At 36.9% G+C, this 24,008-nt stretch overlaps 1 protein-coding gene across 1 annotated transcript; it reads left to right on the forward strand.

Moving 5' to 3' along the window:
• capn9 (calpain 9) lies at positions 1 to 23,818 on the forward strand. The gene is made up of 19 exons (XM_056456440.1): positions 1 to 300; positions 8,280 to 8,349; positions 9,895 to 10,013; positions 10,091 to 10,224; positions 10,301 to 10,469; positions 11,335 to 11,504; positions 12,416 to 12,493; positions 12,650 to 12,810; positions 13,284 to 13,441; positions 14,123 to 14,331; positions 15,622 to 15,658; positions 15,796 to 15,876; positions 16,992 to 17,049; positions 17,156 to 17,220; positions 18,916 to 18,984; positions 19,078 to 19,156; positions 22,017 to 22,133; positions 22,333 to 22,391; positions 23,241 to 23,818. Exons 1-19 carry the CDS (start codon positions 94 to 96, stop codon positions 23,265 to 23,267), a joined length of 2,067 nt encoding a protein of 688 aa, XP_056312415.1. The 5' UTR covers positions 1 to 93; the 3' UTR covers positions 23,268 to 23,818.
• The last annotated feature ends 190 nt before the right edge of the window (positions 23,819 to 24,008 follow it).

Below are 24,008 nucleotides of genomic sequence, written 5' to 3' on the forward strand. Positions count from 1 at the left end.
TATACATCTCTCACACACACTCACTCTCACACACAGTCTCTCATCCTGAGGGTCGTCTCAGTGTGTTTTAACTCTTGAGTTGCAGATTTGAAGATGCCCTACAGCGTGACTCTGCCGGACAGCTCGGGACAGACGGCTGTAGTGGAGAGCACACAGGCTGATGGCAAGACATACGAGCAGCTGCGGAGAGAATGTTTGCAGAAGGGGAAGCTGTTCGAGGATCCAGACTTCCCTGCGGTGGACGACTCGCTCTTCTACAGCCAGAGAGTCCCGGTTAACTTTGAATGGAAGCGGCCCGGGGTGAGTGATGATGTTCATGAAGCCTGTGCACACACTACAGTATGTGCAAAAAAAGTTTCCTACCTGGAGTTTGTGTCTTGTTTGTAGTCCAAATATCTAAAAATAGGCCTGTAAAAAAATCTAGTTTTATTTTCAGAAATAATGAGCCTAAATTATGTGAGTTATTCATTAAATCATGCAAAACAATCTGCTGATGTGGTAAGCAGAATAAACTGATTTTCAGGAGTTCACACTTAGCTGATGATTGATTATAAAGCTTGTTTGGCATGCTGTCTCTGGAGAGAGCCCTGAGCTCATTAGATCCTCGAGCTCGGGGCTCCCTCCCGTTTGCAAGGCGAGAGGGGAGTTTAAGCTCAGGGAGAACTCCCCTGTTGTAGTAGCTAATGAACAGATTGCTCTTAAGAGATAACTACTTACAAGGAGCATGTCTATGGTGCCGATTTGGATTAGTCAATTAACTTCAGTTGCATGTTTTTGGACGGTGGGAGGAAACCGGGGAACCCGAGGGAAACCCACATGAGCACAGGGAGAACGCGTAAACTCCGTGCAGAAACGTCAGCTGGCTTGGTAAGGACTAGAACCATACGTTCTTGCTGTGAGGCAACAGTGCTAACCACAGGGCCACCATCTAGGAAAGGAGGAGGAGTAGGGGTGGAAGATGGCTGTGATATGGAACTTGGGGTATTTAAAATGGCATAGGAATCGTCTGATTGGTGAATCATAAATTGGATAATGCGGGACCAGCCGCAAGCGATCATAACCACGTGATCCTCTGGAAATTAGTTTATAAGTAAACTTCACTTAAACAAAAACAAGATTATTTTTCTTGCCCCATTGGTGGATTATTTAGCTTGTTTTTAGGAAAAACGCATGCAATTTTGGCATATTTCTGAAAACAAAACAAGATTTTTTACTTGTCTACAAAATGCTTCTTGATTTTAAGTGAAGTTTTATGAGCAAATTTCGAGAGGAGCACGTGATATGATTAAGCACGTGATATGGTTGAGCACGTGATATGATTAAGCACGTGATATGGTTGAGCACGTGATATGGTTGAGCACGTGATATGATTGAGCACGTGATATGGTTGAGCACGTGATATGGTTGAGCACATGATATGATTGATCGTGGCTGGTCTCTCATCTGTAATCAGCAGTAATCCAATCAGGTTGATCCCAGCCTACAATAAACAGACCGATTTCACCTTACTGCCTTATCTTAGCTTTGAAAGAATCCCTTTAGTTTTCACTGCAGTAAAATGATATTACTATACACTCAAAAAATACTTACAGTATTTACTACAATACTTACAACACTGTTTGTTCAAACTAATTTAAAATGATTTCATTCATTCATTCGTTTTCTTTTCGGTTTAGTCCCTTTATTCATCAGGGGTCGCCACTGTGGAATGAACCGCCACATATTTCAGCATGTGTTTTACACAGCGGATGCCCTTCCAGCTGCAACCCAGTACTGGAAAAAACCCAGTACACATACACTCTTACATTCACACACAAACACTCACTCACTACTGCCAATTTAGTTTATTCAATTCACCTGTACTGCATGTGTTTGGACTGTGTGGGAAACCGGAGCACCCAGAGGAAACCCACACCAACACGAGGAGAACATGCAAACTCCACACAGAAAGCCCAACTGGTCCAGCCGGGACTCGAACCAGCAACCTTGTTGCTGTGAGGCGACAGTGCTAGCCACCGTGCCTCCCCTTAAAATGAGTTGATTAAAATTCTCAAGCTTGTTTTCTGACTACTTTAGTTTAGTTTAATTCACTTAATTTTGTAAAAACAATTACATTAACTTAATCAATTTGTGTTGAGACAACATGAAGGAATTGTGTGGAACCCAGCGTTTTTTACAGTGTAGGTGTTGTGTTACCATAGCAACAAAAGCATCACAGCAACAAATGTATTCAAGCACTTTGCTGTAGTGTGGATCAAAAACACTGCAGTATTTACTATAAACTACTGTAGTATTTTTTGTGGGAAGTCTGCATATCTTGACAGTATAAGACCTGAACGCTTTACAAATCAAAATAAAACTTCTTAACTTTTGTTTATTTCAGGTTCACAGTTCAATTCCTCATATTGTTTGTTTGGTAAACAAAGCTCCAGTATAGCTCTCTCACATATAACACATCCACTAAAAGACTGAAAATATAACCTCACAAAATGCGTTCATCTAAATCATCGAAATTTCCAGACATTCGCATATATTCAGTAATATTACAAAAACTGAATAAACCAGCACAATCTCACGGCAATTCATAACTTTTTGATTTAGTGGCTAATTCGTATGAATTCGTACAATCTAATTCGTACAATTTAGTATGATTTGCTCATCCGCCAATAACGGTTGGGTTTAGGGGTGGGGTTAGATGCCACGCCTCCTTTTTAAAATCGTACAATTTCGTACGAATGAACTCGTACGAATTCGTACGAATTAGTCACTAAACTGACAAAACGTAAAATGCTTACGTTTTCTCGTGAGATCAGGCTGGAATAAACACACTCTCCAAAAATGACTTAGCTGCTTGTTCAAACAACGCATTTAATTTGAGCTCAATCAACACAATCCCTGAGGATTTGTTTTATGTTCACTCCACTTAAATTTGTCAAGTCAATTGAGTTAACTTAATGGATTTGTATTGGGACAACATGAAGGGATTCTGTGGAACCCAGCATTTTTGCAGTGCAACACATTTACATAATGACAAATCTGGGCACTGATTTCATGTGAGCCTCATCATGGGAGGTTTTTTGCACTTATGACTTAAATATGAGACTTAAAAACAAACCAGCAGAATTTAATGGAGCGAAAGGTCTCAGGATGGCAGATAATCCATATGAATTAGCAGTGCAAATAGAAAACTTGCTTATTTATACTGAGTTAATTCACCCCCTGCCCCTCTTTTTCTTTTTAAAGAACACAACAGTACACACAATCCAGTGTTACATTTTAACACACTAGTTATTCAAATTCCACCTACACTGATAGCTGGACAGAAAATACACCCATTCATTTATTTTCCTTCAACTTAGTTCCTTATTTATTAGGGGCCGCCACAGCGGAATGAACCGCCAACTATTCCGGCATATGTTTTATGCAGCGGATGCTCTTCCAACTGTAACCCAGTACTGGGAAACACCCATACACTCTCGCATTTACACACACACACACTGCGGCTAATTTAGTTTATTCAATTCCCCTATAGCGCATGTGTTTGGACTGTGGGGGAAACCGGAGCACCCGGAGGAAACCCACGTCAACACGAGGAGAACAGGCAAGCTCCACACAGAAAAGCCAACTGGTTCAGCCTGGACTCGAACCAGCGACCTTCTTGCTGTGAGGCGACTGAGCTACAGAAAATACAAGACGAAAATAAAAACATCCTTATACGACAAAAAAGGAGATGCAAATGAATCAAATAAAAAGAGGAGTAAAAGCCTTTCAGGGGTCTTTTCGGGAAACTGAGGGCAGGGGCATCGCAAGCTATTTTGAGCCCTATGCACAAAATGTTTAAGGGACTAAGGAGGGGTGGAAGTTTCAGGGGAACAGGGGGAGGGGATTGGGTGGTGGAACAATCATCAACAGTGTATATGGGGGGGGGGGGGGTATATGGGGGTTAGTTCGATCATCAAAAGTCAAGACTTGGGGGGGTATTTACATGCAAAAATATAACAAATAGTCAAGATAATCCATGTTTATATGTTGCTTTAACTTGTTTAATAAGTTAATCAGGTTTCAACTACATTTTCTTTAAGTTATACAAAGTTTCACTTAATATTTTCAGTCAGTTTGTTTGATTTGAGTTGAGATGACTAGAACAGTTCATTTGATTCAACTCAAAAATTGAATGCAGCGAGATGTTTTTACAGTGCATGATCTGTGTGTTTAAACCTGTTCCCAGAGCAGTGTTTTCCTGCTGTTTAACTCCAGCCCTAATTAAACACTACTGAACCTGCTGATCAAGCTCTGTAGACTGAACTGATGAGCCCAGACCAGTGAGTTTGAGCTGCAGGAAGATCAACTCCGCATCATTGAACACCTCTTCCTTACATTTATATAGCGCTTTTCTGGACACTCAAAGCGCTTTACACATTGGGGAAATCTCCTCCATCACTAGTGTGCAGCATCCACCTGGATTATGTGATGGCAGCCATATTGCGCCAGACAGCACACCAGCTGACTGGTGGAGAGGAGACAGAGTGATGAAGGATGGTTATGAGGCTATGATGGACAGAGGGCAAATTTGGCCAGGATGCCGGGGTTAAACCTCCACTCTTTTTGAAAAGATATCCTGGGATTTTTAACAACCACAGAGAGTCAAGACCTCGATTTAACATCTCATCTGAAAGACAGCGCTCACTGAACAGTATAGGGCCCCCATCAATATACTGGGGCATTAGGACCCACACAGATGGCAAGTTAAGTGCCCCCTGCTGGCCTCACTAACACCACTTGTGACAGTAGCCTAGCTTTCCCATGTGGTCTCCCGTTCATGTACTGACCGGGCGCAGCCCTGCTTAGCTTCAGTGGGCGACCATGTGAGAGTTGCAGAGAGCTAGCTGCCGACATGTCCTAAATGATGGCGATTTGTGTATTGTAAAAACTGTTTTAGATGGGCTGAATCATTTGCATCTTCATGATGCTCTTCTAGTTAATATAAATATAGATTTCCCATTTTTCCTAACAAATACAGGCCAAAAGAACATGTTTCAAAGGTAAGATACACTGCAAAATTATCTGTTAATTAACAGTGTTCGTATTTAGTGATTCACAAGTGTTTTCAATTGATTTATTATGGGATGTTGATCTCTCTGTCGAATTTTGATGCTGAAAATTCAATTCTACAGCTTAACAAAGAGCCTTTATTATGACATTTTAGTCGTTTAATGTATAAGAAATCATATAAGAGAATTAAGTCTGTAAAATAACTGGAAATGTACTGCTAGTTTATTACAAGGGTTTTGTAGCTGATATACAACAACAATCCAGACAATAAATCACTTTAAACTATTAAAAATGTTTATAAAAGTCACTTTTTCCAACTTTTCAAGGTTAAAAGTTGCAGGAAGAAAGATCAAGCTCCTGTAATAATGTATAAACAAAACAAACACAATTATCAGGGTTTCTACAGGTCTCATCAAGTCTAATTCAAGACTTTTAAAGACCATTATGAATGAAATTTTAGACCTACACAAGGCTAAACGCTAAGGATTTTTCTAATGGCCCAGTTAAAACACAAAAAAGTTAAAAAACAAACTTTTGTTAAAACTTTTATTGAGATGGACTTTTAATGGGTGGGCATCGGCCAGATTGGGTAGCTTTACATGGACATACGGAAATGAGGACTTGTTTTTAAAATTATTTAAGGCCTACAACACAATAATTCAGTCAATTTAAGACTTTTTAAGGCCTCAAATTTTGCTTTTGAAATGTAAGATATTTTAAGACCCAGCGGACACACTGATTATACATATCGGTGACAATTAAATGGACACCAAATACAACTTCTTTTGCATTCATGAATATTTAGATTTTGATCTACTCAAACAAATCCTTTCAAGCCAGATTTAGCTCAAATATGATTAAATCATATAGGTTAATTAATTTTTAAACCCAAACTTAACCCATTTTTTTGGATTTATCCATATTTTACCCAAATTTGGGTTGAAAAAGGCTCAGTGGTTAGCACTGTTGCCTCACAGCAAAAACGTCACTAGTTCGAGTCCCAGCTGGATCAGTTGGCATTTCTGTGTGGAGTTTGCATGTTCTCCCCATGTTGGTGTGGGTTTCCTCTGGGTGCTCTGGTTTCCCCCACAGTCCAAACACATGTGCTAGAGAGTGAACTGAATAAACTAAATTGGCCGTAGTGTATGAGTGTGTGTGTGTGAATGAGTGTGTATGTGTGTTTCCCAGTACTTTGTTAGAAGGGCATCCGCTGTGTAAAACATATGCTGGAATAGTTGGCGGTTCATTCCGCTGTGGCACCCTTGAAAAATAAGGGACTAAGCCGAAGGAAAATTAATGAATGAATGGGTTCTGCCGTATAAAGTGTTATTTACGGATACATTTCTCACACAGGAGTAATTAAATCATCCTTTTTTAGTTGTAGCTCTTCTATTTCTTGAATGGACGAATGTAAGATGAATGAAAGCATGTGGTTTCTTACACGTAGTAATTACTCTAATGGCTTCAGCGTAGGATTGCACACATTCCCAAGACGTTGAAACGAATTGTGGCCTGTTTTGGCACACAACAGATTTCACATATGTGATCTGCATGCTTTAATATGCAAGTATGCACACTTTAAAACTCATCAAGCAGGTTTGCGGAGTCAATTCCAGGATTTACATCAGTTTGCAGAGTAAACACAGATTGCTTTATTCCCCTTTAAGTGTCAATATTTAATATCACCACACAGGTCATACCTTAAAATGAGTGAGATTAGACTGAGTACATTTTAATTTTGTGGTGAGCTGTCTCTTTAATGTTGGCACTGATTAAGAAATGTATCTTTTATTTAGTGGTCAACGCTTCAGAACAGGTTATCAGTGGCTGTGACAGATGAAATAATACGATCCACACCCCTCTGGCCTGTCGGATTGATATATCTCTGAATGAAACTACAACTGCATTTCATCGCAGGGCGTTCCTGCAGAGTGAGCTGAGAAATGCAGAGCGTGAAGAGTGTGGGCTTGAGAATGTGAACGCTGTACACACCTCACACAGGCATCACGGGCGTTCACACACACCTCTGCCTCTTATCAAACACTGCATCAGACGGTCATGTGATGCGCTGAGCCTTCTGCAAATGTCCATAAAGCTAATTAAAGGAACGCTCCACCTTTTTTTGGAAATATTTTACAGCTCCCCTAGATTTAATAAGTTTACCATTTTATTGCATCTTTTTATTAATATTTTAACTATTTATCACAAAACACATAGAAACAAACATTTTAACAATGCTAGAGAAAAAAATTATTATATATTATAAATAAATATATATAAATATATATACTCATAATTAATAAAGTAATTATAATAAATAAATAATAGTAATAATGATAATAATTCTGAGAATAAATGAGTAAAAAAATAAACAATATGAAAATATATAAAGATACAAATAATCATGAAATAAAATAAATACATTCAATTATGACATACCATAAAATAAAAATACAGCTTGAAGAAACATAAAAAAAATCCAATTTACCATTTTTTAATCCATTCACTTGTTCTCCGGGTCTGAGGGGAGCACTTTTAGCTTAGCTTAGCATAGATCATTGAATCGGATTAGACCATTAGCATCTCACTCAAAAAAGTTTGATCATTTGTCAATTTAAAGCTTGATTCTTCTATAGTTACATCGTGTACTAAGAGTGATGGAAAATAAAAGTTGCTATTTTCTGTTATGGGTAGGTACTAAACTCTCATTCTGATGTAATAATCAAAAAACTTTCCTGCCATACCTTGGCTGCATATCCTTGATTATTACACTAGAATGAAAGTAAAGTTCCTAGTCATATCAGCCTAGAAAATAGCAACTTTTATTTTCTTTCATTCTTGGTCGTACGCAGTGTAACAAGAATAGTTAAACTCTAAATAGGAAAATAATCAAAACTCTTAGGTCATTTGAGCAAGATGCTAATGGTCTAATCCGATTCAATGATTTATTCTAAGCTAAGCTAAAAGTTGCCCTGCCAGACCCGGAGATCAGCTGAATGGATTTAAAAATGGTAAAACTCAACTGTTTAACTCTGGAGGACTGGTAAAATGAGCCTATATCCCAAAAATGGTGAAAATTACATTAGTAGATGGATGTTATTTGATTTAATCAGTGTATTGATCTTTTTCTCAGATGTTCAGATTTAGCAAGATATGTAGACGAATGGATGAACGGATCTAGATAGATAGTTTGACTGATTTATTTTCTCTTCTATTTTGAATTTCAGGAAATTTGCAAAGAGCCACAGTTCATCACCGGAGGAGCCACCAGGACAGACATCTGTCAGGGGCAGCTGGGTATGTGCTTGTTTTGTTTAAGGTTAATGTAATCCAAAGAATGCTAGTCATATTATCATTCATCAATCAAAGAATTGTAATAGTCATGTAAGCCTTTAAAAAATGTTGGGTTGCAGTAACCCAATGCTGTGTCAAATATGGACAAAACCAACATTGGGTTAATTTTATTTTATTGCATTTTTGTGCTTTATTGGGTTTGTTTTAGGCCAGACAGAATAATTATAATAATTCTGTAAATACAATACAAATCATATAGATACATGCACAAATAAACACACCATAAAACCACACACTACTTCTACATAAGTGTATAAATAACATGATAACATATCACATACATACACAAATACATACAAGCATAAATCAACAATAAATAAGTAAATAAATAAATGCTATATGAATAATAGTAATGGATAAAAGGATGGGAGTTGACTGTAGATGGATGGATTGATTTGGCATAGATGGAAATGATGGATGAATAGATCCATATAAGATAGGAATTGACTGGAATATTAGAGAATAAAGGGTTTATTAGTTGGATGTACGAATGGATGAATAGGAATGATGGATGGATGGAAATTGATGTGAATAAAGAGTTGATCCAACTATCTATTTATCAATTTCATCAATTTTCATCCATCCAACCATCGATCACTCCTATTCATCCTAATTCATCCATCCATCCGTCCATCCATCCATCCAACCCTTCATTCCCATCTAGTCTAGTCAATTCCTATCCATGCCTTTATCTATCCATCCAACCCTTCACTCCCATCTATTCCAGTCATTTCTCCATCCATCTCTATCATTCATTTCCACGTATTAGGGCTGCACAATATATCGTTTCAGCATTGATATGGCAATGTGCAAATCGCTAAATGTGCAAAAACGCAGATTATTTATCCTACAGAATCATCTCAATCAACATAAAATTCTTTCCGAATTGAGCTATTCAAGTCATCTGGTGAAATTATAATCATGTCACAATTTAGATCGCAGAAAACCCAAAAATTTCATGTTTTTTCCAATTTCATGCAGCCTTAGATAAATACAGGGTGGGCCATTTACATTGATACACCTTAATAAACGTATTGGGAATTTCACAAGGAAAAACAATGGTGTGCTTGGTTTTAAACATAACTTTATTCTTTCATGAGTTATTTACAAGCCCCCACACATATACTAACATGCCACAAACAGGACGTTAATATCACCAACCATTCCCATTTCATTAAGGTGTATCCATATAAATGGCCCACCCTATAGATAGATAGATAGATAGATAGATAGATAGATAGATAGATAGATAGATAGATAGATAGATAGATAGATAGATAGATAGATAGATAGATAGATAGATAGATAGATAGATAGATAGATAGATAGATAGTTATATAGACAGATGATTTGGGTAAATTTTTAAGAATAATTTCGAATTACAATTCAAAACCAAACTCATACTTTTATACTTTTCATATTTGACCCAACGTTTGGTTATAACAACCCAGCATTTGACTAATTTGTCCTTTATGTATGGCCATGCAGGAGACTGTTGGCTGTTGGCAGCGATCGCCTCTCTAACTCTCCAAGAGGAAACACTAAATAGGGTTGTACCAAATGACCAGACCTTCGATCGTGGTTACGCTGGAATCTTCCATTTCCAGGTGAGTCTCGCTTGCTGAACACTGCAGCTCCATACTGACTTCACCTCAACCCTAACCAAACTCCCATTGTTGTGCAGTTCTGGCAGCATAACAAATGGATGGATGTGGTGGTGGACGACAGGCTCCCGTGTGTGAGGAACAAACTGGTGTTCCTCCACTCCGCTGACAACAATGAATTCTGGAGTGCACTTCTGGAAAAGGCCTATGCGAAGTATGCTCTTCAGTTTACAAAATGAGATCCGGCTATCCTATTTAGATTTGAGATGCCAACTTGTTTTTGTTCTCAGGCTGAACGGCAGCTATGAAGCCCTGAAAGGTGGAAGCACAATGGAGGCCATGGAGGACTTCACTGGAGGCGTAGGTGAGATGTACGAGACAAAAAATGGACCCAGCAACCTTTTCCTCATCCTCAAGAAAGCCGTAGAGAGGGGGTCCATGCTTGGCTGCTCCATCGATGTAAGCAAGACCGTGTTTTATTACCTGTGAGATTAGCAGCACCTTCTGATATTGTTCAAATTAAAGGAAAGGTTTACCCAAACTGATGGATGGATGGATGGATGGATGGATGGATGGATGGATGGATGGATAGATAGATAGATAGATAGATAGATAGATAGATAGATAGATAGATAGATAGATAGATAGATAGATAGATAGATTCATTGATTGATTGAATAGATAGATGGATGGATGGATGGATGGACAGATGGATGGATTGATGGATAGAACAATAGATTGATGGATGGAACGATGGATGGATGGAATGATAGATTAACAGAGCGATGGATGGATGGATGGACAGATGGATGGACAGATGGATGGATTGATGGATAGAACAATAGATGGATGGATGGATAGACGGATGGATTGGATGGAACAATGGATGGATGGAATGATAGATTAACAGAGCAATATATGGACAGATGGTTATGTAGATAGATAGATAGATAGATAGATAGATAGATAGATAGATAGATAGATAGATAGATAGATAGACGGATGGATGGAACGATAGATGGATAGATTGATGGATAGATTGATGGATGGATGGATAATAGCAATAGTGTCTTGAAGGGGGCGGGGATTGTCAGATACTAGAAAGCATGTGATTGGTCAGAAGATTTGATGAGAACTGAAATATATGGCGCGACAAAAATTGTTGATCCTTTTAGATGCAAGAGAGAAATTGCAAGCTTTGAATGTTAATATCTTCTAAATGCTCACTTTGTCACTGTTTTGGAGCAGACTAGCTAATAGCTATGCTTAAGACTAGCATATTGATACTAACAGAGTAGAGATGTTTGTGTTTCCATTTCACTAGATTTCTAGTTCTGCTGAATCTGAAGCCCAAACCTCTACTGGTCTGGTGAAAGGCCACGCTTACTCCGTCACTGGAGTGGAAGAGGTCAACTACAGAGGAGCGAAGGTCCAGCTGATTCGTGTCCGTAACCCCTGGGGTCAGGTGGAGTGGAACGGGCCCTGGAGCGACAAGTAAGCGTCCGTCATTAATGCCATTACTATTCCAGAATGAAGTCCAATTCAATAATTAGAAAATTCTAATAAGAAACAGATTAAAAATTCTGCAAAATCAGGTCAATCTTGGTCTAAAAAATAGTTTTTGGTTCACGATGTTTGAATAACCATCAGATCCACTAATAAGGAGATGTTTTTTTGTGATGTACTCATGTTTTCATTTAAAAGAACATGTATCTTCATTTGTCTTTAATGTATAGTTTGGTAAACAAGTTTGGTATTATATTATGCACCTTACCAAAAATCTTGAAATGGTCAGTCAGGCCAAAACATGGTGATAAATGAATTCAAAAACATCTGCATCTTCAGTTTTACTGGTACTGTTTAAAAAAAATCCTCATGTTACACAGCTTAAAGGAGCCGTTCCCTCAAAATCAAAAATCTGTCATCATTTACTCACTATTTACTTGTTTCAAACCTTTTTTCTTCTGTTAAATTCTTCCTCGAGTGGTTATAAACATTAATTGATTTCTTTCCTCTTTTGAACACCAAACAAGATTTTTGAAGTAAGCTGAAAACCTGTAACCATTGACTTCCATAGTATTTTGTTTTTTCTACTGTGGAAGTCAATGGTTACAGGTTTTCAGCTTTCTTCAAATTATCTTGTTTGGTGTTCAACAGAGTTTAGAAATCAATCAATGTTTATAAACACTCAAGGGAGAGTAAATAGTGAGTACATTTGGACTTGTGTGTGAACCATCTCTTTAAGATAAATGTAAATGCCGGTCTTCAAGCACATGAGCATTTACACTATGAAAGCAATTGAATCAAATAAGTTTTCAGCTAGAACACATTATTTACCCATTAGCATCACCCACTTGTGTTCAGACTGACATCAGGTTCAAATGCTCCTCATCATGTCTTTTCAGTTCGAGAGAATGGACCGTCATTGACAGCTCTGAGAAGAAACGATTGCTGCAAAACTCCCTGGATGATGGAGAGTTCTGGTATGTCCAACCATCTGATACAACAGAAACAGTTGATAAGGAGAGTGATCTGTGTTAAAACCCAACCAGTTTCACTAAGAGCTTCTGAGATGTTTCTGTCAATTGTGAAAAGCTCCTTCAGAGCTGCAGTACTTACATGCGTGACTTGTGTTGCAGGATGGAGTTCGGAGACTTTAAATCCAACTACGACAAGGTTGAGATCTGTAACATGACTCCAGATGCTCTGTCTGATGACGTTTCCAAGAAGTGGGCTGTGAACCTGTTTGAGGGCAGCTGGATCAGGGGCTCCACCGCTGGTGGCTGCAGGAACTACATCGGTCAGTAGTACCATAATAAAGAGTACTTAAGCCTGATTTATAGTCGACACATCCGCTAGATCGCTTCAGTGCACACGGTGAATGTGACGTCATTGCTGTGTTTGCGGAGGTTTGCTTTGGGTGCGCGCCACATGATTTCGGCTGGCGGAGTGCATGATTTTTTTTGAGACTTAAGGGCACAGTTCGCGTGCCACAACTGATTTGAGTTGAATATGAATCACTTGGAAGAGATTTTGTCTGAAACAGTACGACTGTAGACATCTTTATGATGTGTGATCATAGAGATAACCAGATGATCAATAATTATTGGCTAGAAATTGCAACAGCAGAGCGGCCTAAATCTAAAAAAAACATCTGTATTTTTTTTAAAGAAAATCTTCCACCGTGCTGCCCCAATATAATATATAATATAAAGTCGCTGATGGTCAGTAGCTTTAATCTTTTGACCTTGATGTTCTGTTTTCCTTCCACAGACACATTCTGGACAAACCCACAGTTTAAGCTTCATCTGGAAAATCCAGATGATGGTGATAAGCTGTGCAGCGTCATCGTGGCCCTGATGCAGAAGAACCGCCGACGACTGAGAAAAGAGGGGCTTGACTTGGAGACCATTGGGTTTGCTATTTATGAGGTGAAAGAGAGATCAAGCAATAGACAGAGCTGAATTTTAAGGGTTATAAAAATTTATATATTTAGATTTATCACTCACCCACATGTCATTTCAATCCCCTGAGACCTTTGTTCATCTACAGAACACAAGGTAAGATATTTTAGATGAAATCAGAGAGCTCTCTCATCCTCCAAATAGCAAGTCAGAATTATTATTACATATTTAAAGTCCAGAAACGGAACCAAAAACTCTATTGAGTGCCAAAAAAATGTTGTTTTCCACATCAGATCAGGGTGCAATGCTTGCTTGTGCTGCCGACATAAATAGCAATTTGTACTGCCCATAATGTACTCGTTTTATAATCATATTTAATACAAATTAAAATAAGTGGTGCAGTGTTCTTGGAGCTTCGTATGATTAAAGTTGAACCACTTGAAGACATGTAGTGTTTTGACTGTTTTTTGGTTTCTTTACTGGACTTTGAACACCCCTTGCTGTCTATGGAGGATGACAGAGCTCTCGGATTTCATCTAAAATATCTTAATTTGTGTTTTGAAGATGAACAAAAGTCTTGTGGATTTGGAATGAAATGAGGGTGATGAATTAATAACAGATTTTTCATTTTTGTGTGAATTAACCCTATAAATAATGAAGGAGATGAGTTTGCAGAACGTCACGAAGTGTCTCGTTGCTCACACACAGGCTCCCGATGATCTAGACCACCAGGGGAAAGATTTTTTCCGCTATAATCCCTCTAAAGCACGGAGCCGTACCTATGTCAATGTGAGGGAGGTTTCCGAGCGCTTCAGACTGCCGCCTGGAAACTACCTGCTGGTGCCCACCACCTTTCAGCCGCACCACGAGGCTGATTTCCTCATCCGCTTCTTCTCTGAGAAGAAAGCTGGAGCCATGTATGTCTACAGTACATTTTCCACAATATTAAAGCCATGACATTATTCACTCGCATTTACTCAAGTTATTCTGTCTTTCTATGTTGTTATTTATTCTGATTTAAATGCGGCAAGTTTCTCTAAACACTCTTTACCTGAACCATATCTGACAGAATTAGACAGCGTTCATGACTTTAATTTAGGAATGGAATTTGTGAATGGTACTGATAACCGATAACTCTTTAGATTTGGAGGCTGACAGCAGATATACTAGTCAATAAATAGGAGCAACATGGGCAAAATGAAAACGTGTCAGGCAGCAAGCATGTGAAGTGGTTCCACCAGTGGAAATTTTACAGAATTTATTGGCTAAACCTCTTAAGGCTCAAGGTGTTTTTTTACATGCATTTTTTATTTCTCTTTGCCATTTGGGCTTATTAGAACCTAATTAGAATAAAAACCTAAGTATCATCTTTTGATATGATGTACTTTTAGAGAAAAAGTATGTCCATATATGTGGACTTGTGGTCTAATTTTACATAAAACACTTTTTCCTGAATTTTTTTAATGCAAATTTAACATAGATTTTTTTTTTAACTTGGTTAGACTATCAGAGAGTAAAAACAAAATTTTCCCCCATTTTGGACAGTTAAAAATAGTGTTTGGGACATTTCATATGCTGCAAAAGAGTTGCAGGATGACACTGTTTGTCTGTAACTAAATATAAAACGTAAAGCATTCAAAGTATTTTAAATAGCCACTTAAGAGCTAAAATGTGCTGTCCCCGTATGTGGACACTCAAGCCCCAGGAGGTTAAACATATTGATCTAATTTTGTTATCAGACAAAGTAGGGATGCACGATATATCAATGACGATATTGGCCAATAAATCTTTATTTGTAATGTTATAGATATAGAATTAATCGGCCGATATCGATATGACCAACAAGTTATTGCATATCCCTACTCTGATTATACAATATAATTATACTTTCACTTTCACTTCAAGCTGTAAGTCAATTTTTGTTTTCTGCACAGAGATATATCCCACTTTGAAATATCTTTGGTTTCACCAATTGAAAATTTGTTTAGCTAGCTGCATGAAATATGCCACTGGTCATTATACACAAATTTATTTTTTCCTTATTAATTTATTTAATTGATCGCTTGTGGCCTATTATACACATATTATATATCTATAGTTAACTATTTCTTTCTTATATTTTTAAAACATAAATTTACATTAGATAGTATTTGCTATGAGAAACTAAGATGAATCCTAAACTGAATCTTCACTGCTATGTTTTTTAGTGAGGTGGGAAACAAAATTGAAGCTGATCTGCCAGAGGTGAGTCAAATATAATCATTGGATCATTTTATTATATCCCTTGGAAGAACATATCAAAGTCAAAAGCAGATTGCTCTTAAATAATTAAAATTGCTCTTAAAGTTACATGTATGTATGTTTGTGTCTAATTTGTGAAGCCACCGAAGCCAAACCCACCTGAAGAGGAGACTGATGAAGAGAAAGGCCTGAGGAAACTCTTTGAACAAGTAGCTGGACCGGTAAGAAAACAGAAAAACTACAGTCTACTGTCTAAAACTAGGTTTCTCCAAAGGAAAATGAAGGGTTTATGAAAAACAGCTCCATGCATGTGCAATTTACTATTTATATTAAATACTGTGGTGTTTTTGAGCCATGCTATAGTAAAGTACTTAAATTAATCTGTTGTGGTGATTCTACAGTTGCAGCTATAGTACAATTAATATAAACAACTCAACTGTGTGGTATATTATACTACAATACACCAAAATTTACTGTAAAACTAAAGTATATTACAGTATTTACTACAACTGATCAGTTCACTATAGTTGATAAAACAGCATGCTGTAGGATTGATTAGCAAAGAGTTGTAAATACTATAATATATATAATACACTTTACTATAGTAGCTCACAAATGGATGTATAAAATAATAAGAAATTATTTTAAATCATCTTTAAAAGTACTTAAATGTTCTGTTTGTCGCTATATAAATGTCAAATTATTTAGGTAACTTACTTTTGGTACGTTAGATCCTCAGACTTTCACGGTCGTGGTCTATATCACATTGTAACCCAGAATTTTCTACATTAATTAGCCCTTAAAGTTGTTTTGAAATAATTAAAGGATAATTACATTCGAGTTATTAAGGCATTTAAAATTAACAAGTAACTAAAAAAAAGGTTCATTCGTTTACCTGCATGTCACGTGACCGTTAACGGACATTTGAGAACCGCGAACATTTGAATGTGTTGCTAAACTATTTACATAATTACTATAAAAATCTACTTTAATTAAATATATTAGCATAAATCTCAGGAAATGACTGTCAAAACAATTTTGACAGTCTCTAAAGCGATGTGGCAATACAGCGAAGGTAGAAGACTAGCCTATATTAAAAACAGTCGTAGCGCGCCCTCATCTGGTTATATTGAAAATTACAGTCAGTATATTTTACACTTTTTTAATAATTATTTTTTAAGATTGAGCCCTTTTTTATTGTCAAACTTGTACAATGACAGGGAAATATGACAACTATATATCTTAACTGTAAAGACACAGAGGAAAATAAATAATAACAAGAATAAGAACAAGAAAATAAACCAGAAAAACGTGGTGTTCATTTGCTTATCTGTAGGATAACGTCATCAGCGCCAGAGAACTGCAGCACGTGCTGAACAATGTCCTGGGAAGAAGTGAGTCTGACACAAATATTAATCAACTTTGAAACATAATTTCCGAATGAGTGCTGCTAAATATGAATGCTAGCATGTTCTGTAGGCTAACTGTGTCTCTCTGCAGGGAAAGAAGTGAAGTTTGATGGTCTGAGCCTCAATACCTGCATCAGCATCATAAACCTGATGGATGTATCCTTTCAGAAGAAGTTTGTTGTTTAATTTTCAGGAGTGTTGTGTCTCGAAGTGCTTTACAAGCCATGAACCAAAACAACCAGCAACATCACAAAGTTTGATTTCAAGAAAAGCATAAAATCAATCTTTTAAGGTTTATTGGTTACTGTTAAAGATTAATTTACCTGTGGAGAAACTGATTGGAGTTGTGTTTTGAATATGGGGTGTGTCACTTCAGGCCCAAGAGTATTTACAAAGCATTTGAACATATGAAGAGTTTATCAGTGATAATAGACATCTGTATTATTATTATTTTTTTAATTTTCACATATCATGTTTTTTTTGGTGTGTATCGAAGAGTATACACTCACCGTATAGCATAACTCACTTTATTAGGTACACCTTACTAGTACCGCTTTGGACTGCCTTTTGCCCTCAGAACTGCCTTAATCGTTTGTGGTGTAGATTCAGCAAGGTACTGGAAATATTCTTCAGAGATTTTGGTCTATGTTGACATAATAGCATCATGCAGTTACTGCAGATTTGTCGGCTGTGAATCTCTCATTCCACCACATCCTGAACGTGCTCTATTGGATTGAGATCTGGTGACTGTGGAGGCCATTTGAGTACAGTGAACTCATTGTCATGTTCAAGAAACCAGTCTGAGATGATTCACACTTCATGACATGGCAGGTTATTCTGCTGGAAGTAGCCATCAGAAGATGCGTACACTGTGGTAATAAAGGGATGGACATGGTCAGCAACAATACTCAGGTAGGCTGTGGCATTGACACGATACAAAGTGTGCCAAGAAAATATCCCCCACACCATTACACCACCACCACCAGCTTGAACCTATGATACAAGGCATGATGGATCCATGCTTTCATGTTGTTGACGCCAAATTCTGACCCTACCATCCTATTGTCGCAGCAGAAATCGAGACTCATCAGACCAGGCAATGTTTTTCCAATCTTCTATTGTCCAATTTTGGTGAGCCTGTGTGAATTGTAGCCTCAGTTTCCTGTTCTTAGCTGACAGGAGCGGCACCCGGTGTGGTTTTCTGCTGCTGTAGCCCATCCGCCTCAAGGTTGGACGTTTTGTGCGTTCTGAGATGCTCTTCTGCAGACCTCAGTTGTAACGAGTGGTTATTCGAGTTACTGTTGTCTGGAACGAGTCTGGCCATTCTCCTCTGAGCTCTGGCATCAACAAGGCATTTTCGCCCACAGAACTGTCACTCACTGGATATTTTCTCTTTTTCTGACCATTCTGCGTAAACCCTAGAGATGGTTGTGCGTGAAAATCCCAGTAGATCTGCAGTTTCTGAAATACTGTCTGGCACCAACAACCTTGCCACGTTCAAAGTCACTTAAAACACCTTTCTTCCCAGTTCTGATGCTCGCTTTGAACTGCAGCAGATCGTCTTGACCATGTCTCCATGCCTAAATGCATTGAGTTGCTGCCATGTGATTGGCTGATTAGAAATTCGCGTTAATGAACATTTGGACAAGTGTACCTAATAAAGTGGCCAGTGAGTGTAATTACAAATGACATGTTTTTATGTTGAGTATTGATGGGTATAATTGCAAAAAACTTGAGTTATTAGTTCTTGCAAATGAACTCTTCATATAACTCTTCATGCTATTCTACAAGTGATAGCTCTGAATATATTATGAAAATATAAATGGCTGAGTTTTCCTGAACTGACTATAGGTGGATGGATCAGGAATGATGGAATTTTCCGAGTTCAAAGTCTTCTGGGATAAACTCAAGAAGTGGATCGTAAGTTACAGGATCATATATTTATTTGTCAGTTGTCGGTTTACAATGAATAACGTGCATTGTTACACAAATCAACGTTGTGTTTTGCTGCAGATGCTGTTTCTGTCTTATGATGTGGATCATTCTGGAACCATGTCTTCCTATGAGCTCCGTAGCGCTCTTAACGCTGCAGGTAAACACACTTATTATGGATTATAAGCACATTTATATTTATTAACAGTATTTTATCTAATCAAATATTGAGTGGTTACTTAAAAAAGTGATTATTTACTAATTACATCATTAAAATTACTTTTTAAAATGACTTCTATGTAAGGATTTTAATGAATTGCCTAATTTAAATCCATGTAAATGTCAATGCATAGACAATACGAATCGATCTCTTTTATTTATTTAAATTAAAATGTCCTTAGCTTTATTAAAAATGTAATACTTAAGAAAAGTTAAACATCACATGCATCAAAACACCGAGCATTTTAAAGTGATGACATCCTAGAACATATACAGTGCTGTGCAAAAGTGTTTGACCACCGTTATATTTGTTGTTTTAGATATGTTATAATGGTCACATACTGTTTAAGCATTTATCATTCTCTTTGTTATAATACAACCAGAAAATACAGGCATTTATTCATTCAATCATCCATCCATCTATCAGATTGTTTAAGACAGGTGTAAGAAAACGATTGAAGAATGAGTGTCTGCATCAGCATTTCTACCTGCGATGTTGGAATTGAAATGATATCTGAATTGACGGAAATGTTAATTCTTAATTGTACAGACATGTTTTAAAGCATTAGGCCATTCCTTCTGGAAGGCAATCGTTGTAAGGGTCTTTCTTAACTTTCAGTAATATAATAATTGCAAACACACTGTTAATGCAGTGAAATCATATCTGAAGGTAAAATAAATAAATAAATAAATGCTAATGAAACAAAAACATGAAATGGCCTGCACAGAGTCCAGACCTAAATAGTTTGTGATCACCTGGAGAGAAAAAGAAAGATATGACAGCCTACAGTAAATCTAAAGAAGAAGTCTGGTAAGTGCTGAAAGATTTTAATACTACATTAAACCCTGTAAATCTTCAGGAGTATCTCGTTAAAACAGTTTTTATTTTTATTTATCAGGATCCCGATTAGCCACTATCAAGGCTAACACAAAACAAAATTACATTGATACATAACAAGACCAATAAAAAACATTAAAATACAAAATTCATACATAACATCCAGATAAACAATCCACTTAATATTGTGCCATTAAATATTTCTTAAACAATTTTTTAAACCTCATTTCACTTGTTACAAAGCATGTAATGTCTGATGGCAATTCATTCCATGTTTTCATTCCTCTATACGTTACAGTCTGTTGCTTTGCGTTTTGAAAAGTTCAAGATATGCTTGCCAAGGGAGGTCACATTAAATGACCTTTGGTTGAAGAAAATTGTCTTTTTTAATGTTGTATACATTTGAACCTTTTAAGTTCTGTGCTGGATCGCCTTTATTTAATCACCCTAATTAAATAAAGATAAACCAGAATCCTCCCTTCGCTATATTTCTTAGCTAGAGTTTAGTTAAAGGATCGTCTTTCTAATGTATTTTGCTAGAGAATAAATTAGATTCATACTTTACCACACGGGGTAACTCTTGATGGGTGCTGGAAAATGAAGTCAATGTCCACTCCAGTTGAAGAAAAGTAATAAAATACACTTTTATTAATAAAATAAAATCCAGTGAAAAGGTAGAATAAACAAAAGACAAATGACAGAAACAAAATCCTTACTTTATCCTCCGTTGAGGATAAAGGGCACCCAACCTCAATATACAGAAGTCGGAAAGCGCAAAGCTGGTCAGTTTGGTTCAGCTTTTATACTTCCCAAATCAGGTCATGCACATATCTACACCTCATATATCAGTGAGGACTTGACATACTGCATGTAATTACCCGTACACCATCTGGGTTTTACCTAATATATCAAAACACTAATTATAAATCACTAAAGGACCAACCAATATAATGTGGTCTGACCACTCAGTTAAGAATTCTACTATTCAGCAAAACTTATAGGTCATGTCTTATGTGAACAAATTTATAGCTGTTCCATAGGCACATCTTAGAACATAAATCAACATACAAACACTCTCATACACATTGTCTAGATACTTTTAAGGCATCAAGCATTCCACAAGGTATTAGCAATGAGAGGCACTCCTAATTTACGATGACTTATGAGACCTCCCGTCTTAGCGAGCAGAGTCTCAGGTCTTCAGGGTCAGCTGCGCGAGCTGTGTGCACTCCGAGGGTAGGAAGTCAGGAGAGGGTAAGAACAGATGAGGGTCCAAGGGAGGTAGCATCTCCCTTCCTCTCCGTTCCTATGTCCTGCGCGCCCTCTTCTGGTCACGTCGTGCTCTTCTCTTGCTCTTGACTGTTTCAGATAAAGTTGAACTCTGAAGTATTGGAATGTCAGAATACAGGAGAGGTTTGCGTTGATATTTTCGTTGTCTCACGTTAATAATGGCACCATTCGTTCCATGGGCACCATTCACTACAGTTCCTACACAAGACATTAAAACTCATAATAAATATGTTCTGTGCAAAAATCTTAGGCCTAAGACTTCTGCACAGTACTGTGTATATAATTGATCTGCTTCTCTGAATGTATACTGTATTATCATGAACGAATTTCTGACTCGAATCATTGTTTCTTAGGCATGATTGCAAATAAACATAAGCTTCTTTAGTTGGAAAACACAATTATTCTACATAATACATTTGCATAGCAAAAAAGAAATACAATTCCTCTGCTTCTCTGAATTGATTTATACGTAACCGTTGACTATATTTACAGTATTATTCAGGGGAAGTACATTATACGTAACTGTAGTTTGATTACCTAAACATTTAAAGTAATCCTTTTCTTTCACTTTTTCAGCAAATAAGAAATTAAGTAACAGAAACTAGTTACTTTGCAAATAATTAAACTCAACACTGATGGTTATTGATGGCTCATTTGGACCTTGTTTGTGCAGGGATGAAGCTGAACAACAGGATTCTGCAGCTGCTGGGTCTGCGGTTCGCAGATGAGAAATATGAAATCGATTTTGACGATTACCTGACGTGCATCGTGCGTCTGGAGAACATGCTTCGTAAGTTATGCTCATTAACATGCGGGATTGATCGTCATAATGCATTCATTCCAGTCAGTTTGTACCTGAAAGAGATGCCAATGTAAATAAAAACGTTTTTGCAACCCATTAATTGAGCTTGAGTGATAATATTCAGTGTTGTTCCGATTTACGTGGAGTAAAACCGATTTAAACATCATTTGTCTGGCATTCGTTACAGGTATTTTCCAGGCCTTAGATGCACAGAAGAAAGGAGAGGTCAGCCTTAAGATTCATGAGGTAATAATGAACCACTTTATAGCAAATAAATAATAATAATAATAAAAATAATAATGCGCATAAATTAGTGCTGCTCAATAATTATTCGTTCATTCATTTTCCTTCGGATTAGTCTCTATTTCGGAGGTCACCACAGCAGAATGAACCGCCTGCTTAATAATTAATCATGACTAATTGTGTACAACACGGGTCACAAATCTCAGTCCTAGAGGGCCGGTGTCCCTCCAGGGTTTAGCTCCAACTTGCCTCAACACACCTGCCCGGGTGTTTCAAGTATACCTAGTAAGACCTTGATTAGCTTGTTCAGGTGTGTTTGATTAGGGTTGGAGCTAAAATCTGCAGGACAACAGCCCTCCAGGAACAAGTTGGGTGACCCCTGGTGTACAAAATAAACATATTTACATAATATATGTGAGTGTATCATGCATATTAATGAATATTTAAATTCGCATACACACATGAATCTACTTTAACAATGTTTACATGTTATTTTTATACATTATTTGTTATATATAATTTTTTTTTCTATGAATTTGTACTTATATACATGGATGTGTATTTATATATGCATAATAAATATATACAGTACACACAAATTATTATACAAATTAAAAATTTTAATTTGTATGCCATTAATCATGATTAATTTTTTAAGAGCATTACTATAAATGATCTACAACAGTTGAGCTTATTTAACAACTTTTACGAACATCATTTTTCTATATATATCTATGTATATATATTTTTAAAAAAATTAAAAATTATAATTTTAGTTGAATCATTGCTATTTTTAATATTTTTAACTCGTAGCGAGGTCCAAATAATAAACAAGTCTTCATTTCTTCACAGTTCTTGTTGTTGACCATGAACGTCTGAGCTGGAAAATAGGGATGGATAGATGGATCAACTGGGGATTTTCACTCTTATGCTGAATACTGAACACACATACACACATAAACAACCTCTCTCTCTCTCTCTCTCTCTCTCTCTCTCTCTCTCTCTCTCTCTCTCTCATACATAAACACACACTCACACTCTCACAAAAACACACACCACAATTTTTGTATGTTTGCTTTGTCTTTTCCACCGCTACTGCCTACCTACATGATGTTTGTGAAAGTTTAACTCTGATTGTTTTGTGAGCAGTGTTTGTTTATGGCACGTTTACTGTAATTTGTCTGTGATTTGAGGCGTATTCACCCTGTTTGGATGGTGCAAGAGTCTAATAATAATTGTGAGATGTTTGTATTCTTCTCAAGGCTGCTAAACCACTACGTTTTCATCACGAAAGGTGCATGCATACATAATAAAAATGAGAGTATAAATAAATTTTACAAAAGAAAATGAAGTTTGGCTTTGTTTTGGACAAGCTGTAACAGAGCCAGCAATACATGAAAACCATGTTTAATAAAAAAAATTGTATTCAAGCATTTTGTCAGTGAATCGTCTCATGAATGAATGAAATAAAAAACTAAGGACAACTAGGATAATCGTAATCACAGTATATAATAAAAAGAGGTTTTGTCTAAAATTTTACATGATCAAAAAGCTAAATTAAAGATGTCATCTATACAAATCTCAAGTCTTGATTTTATTTTATCTTTAATTTTTATCTAT

The sequence above is a fragment of the Danio aesculapii genome, chromosome 1, assembly GCF_903798145.1.
Source record: "Danio aesculapii chromosome 1, fDanAes4.1, whole genome shotgun sequence".
In the NCBI taxonomy this organism is placed as follows: domain Eukaryota; kingdom Metazoa; phylum Chordata; class Actinopteri; order Cypriniformes; family Danionidae; genus Danio; species Danio aesculapii.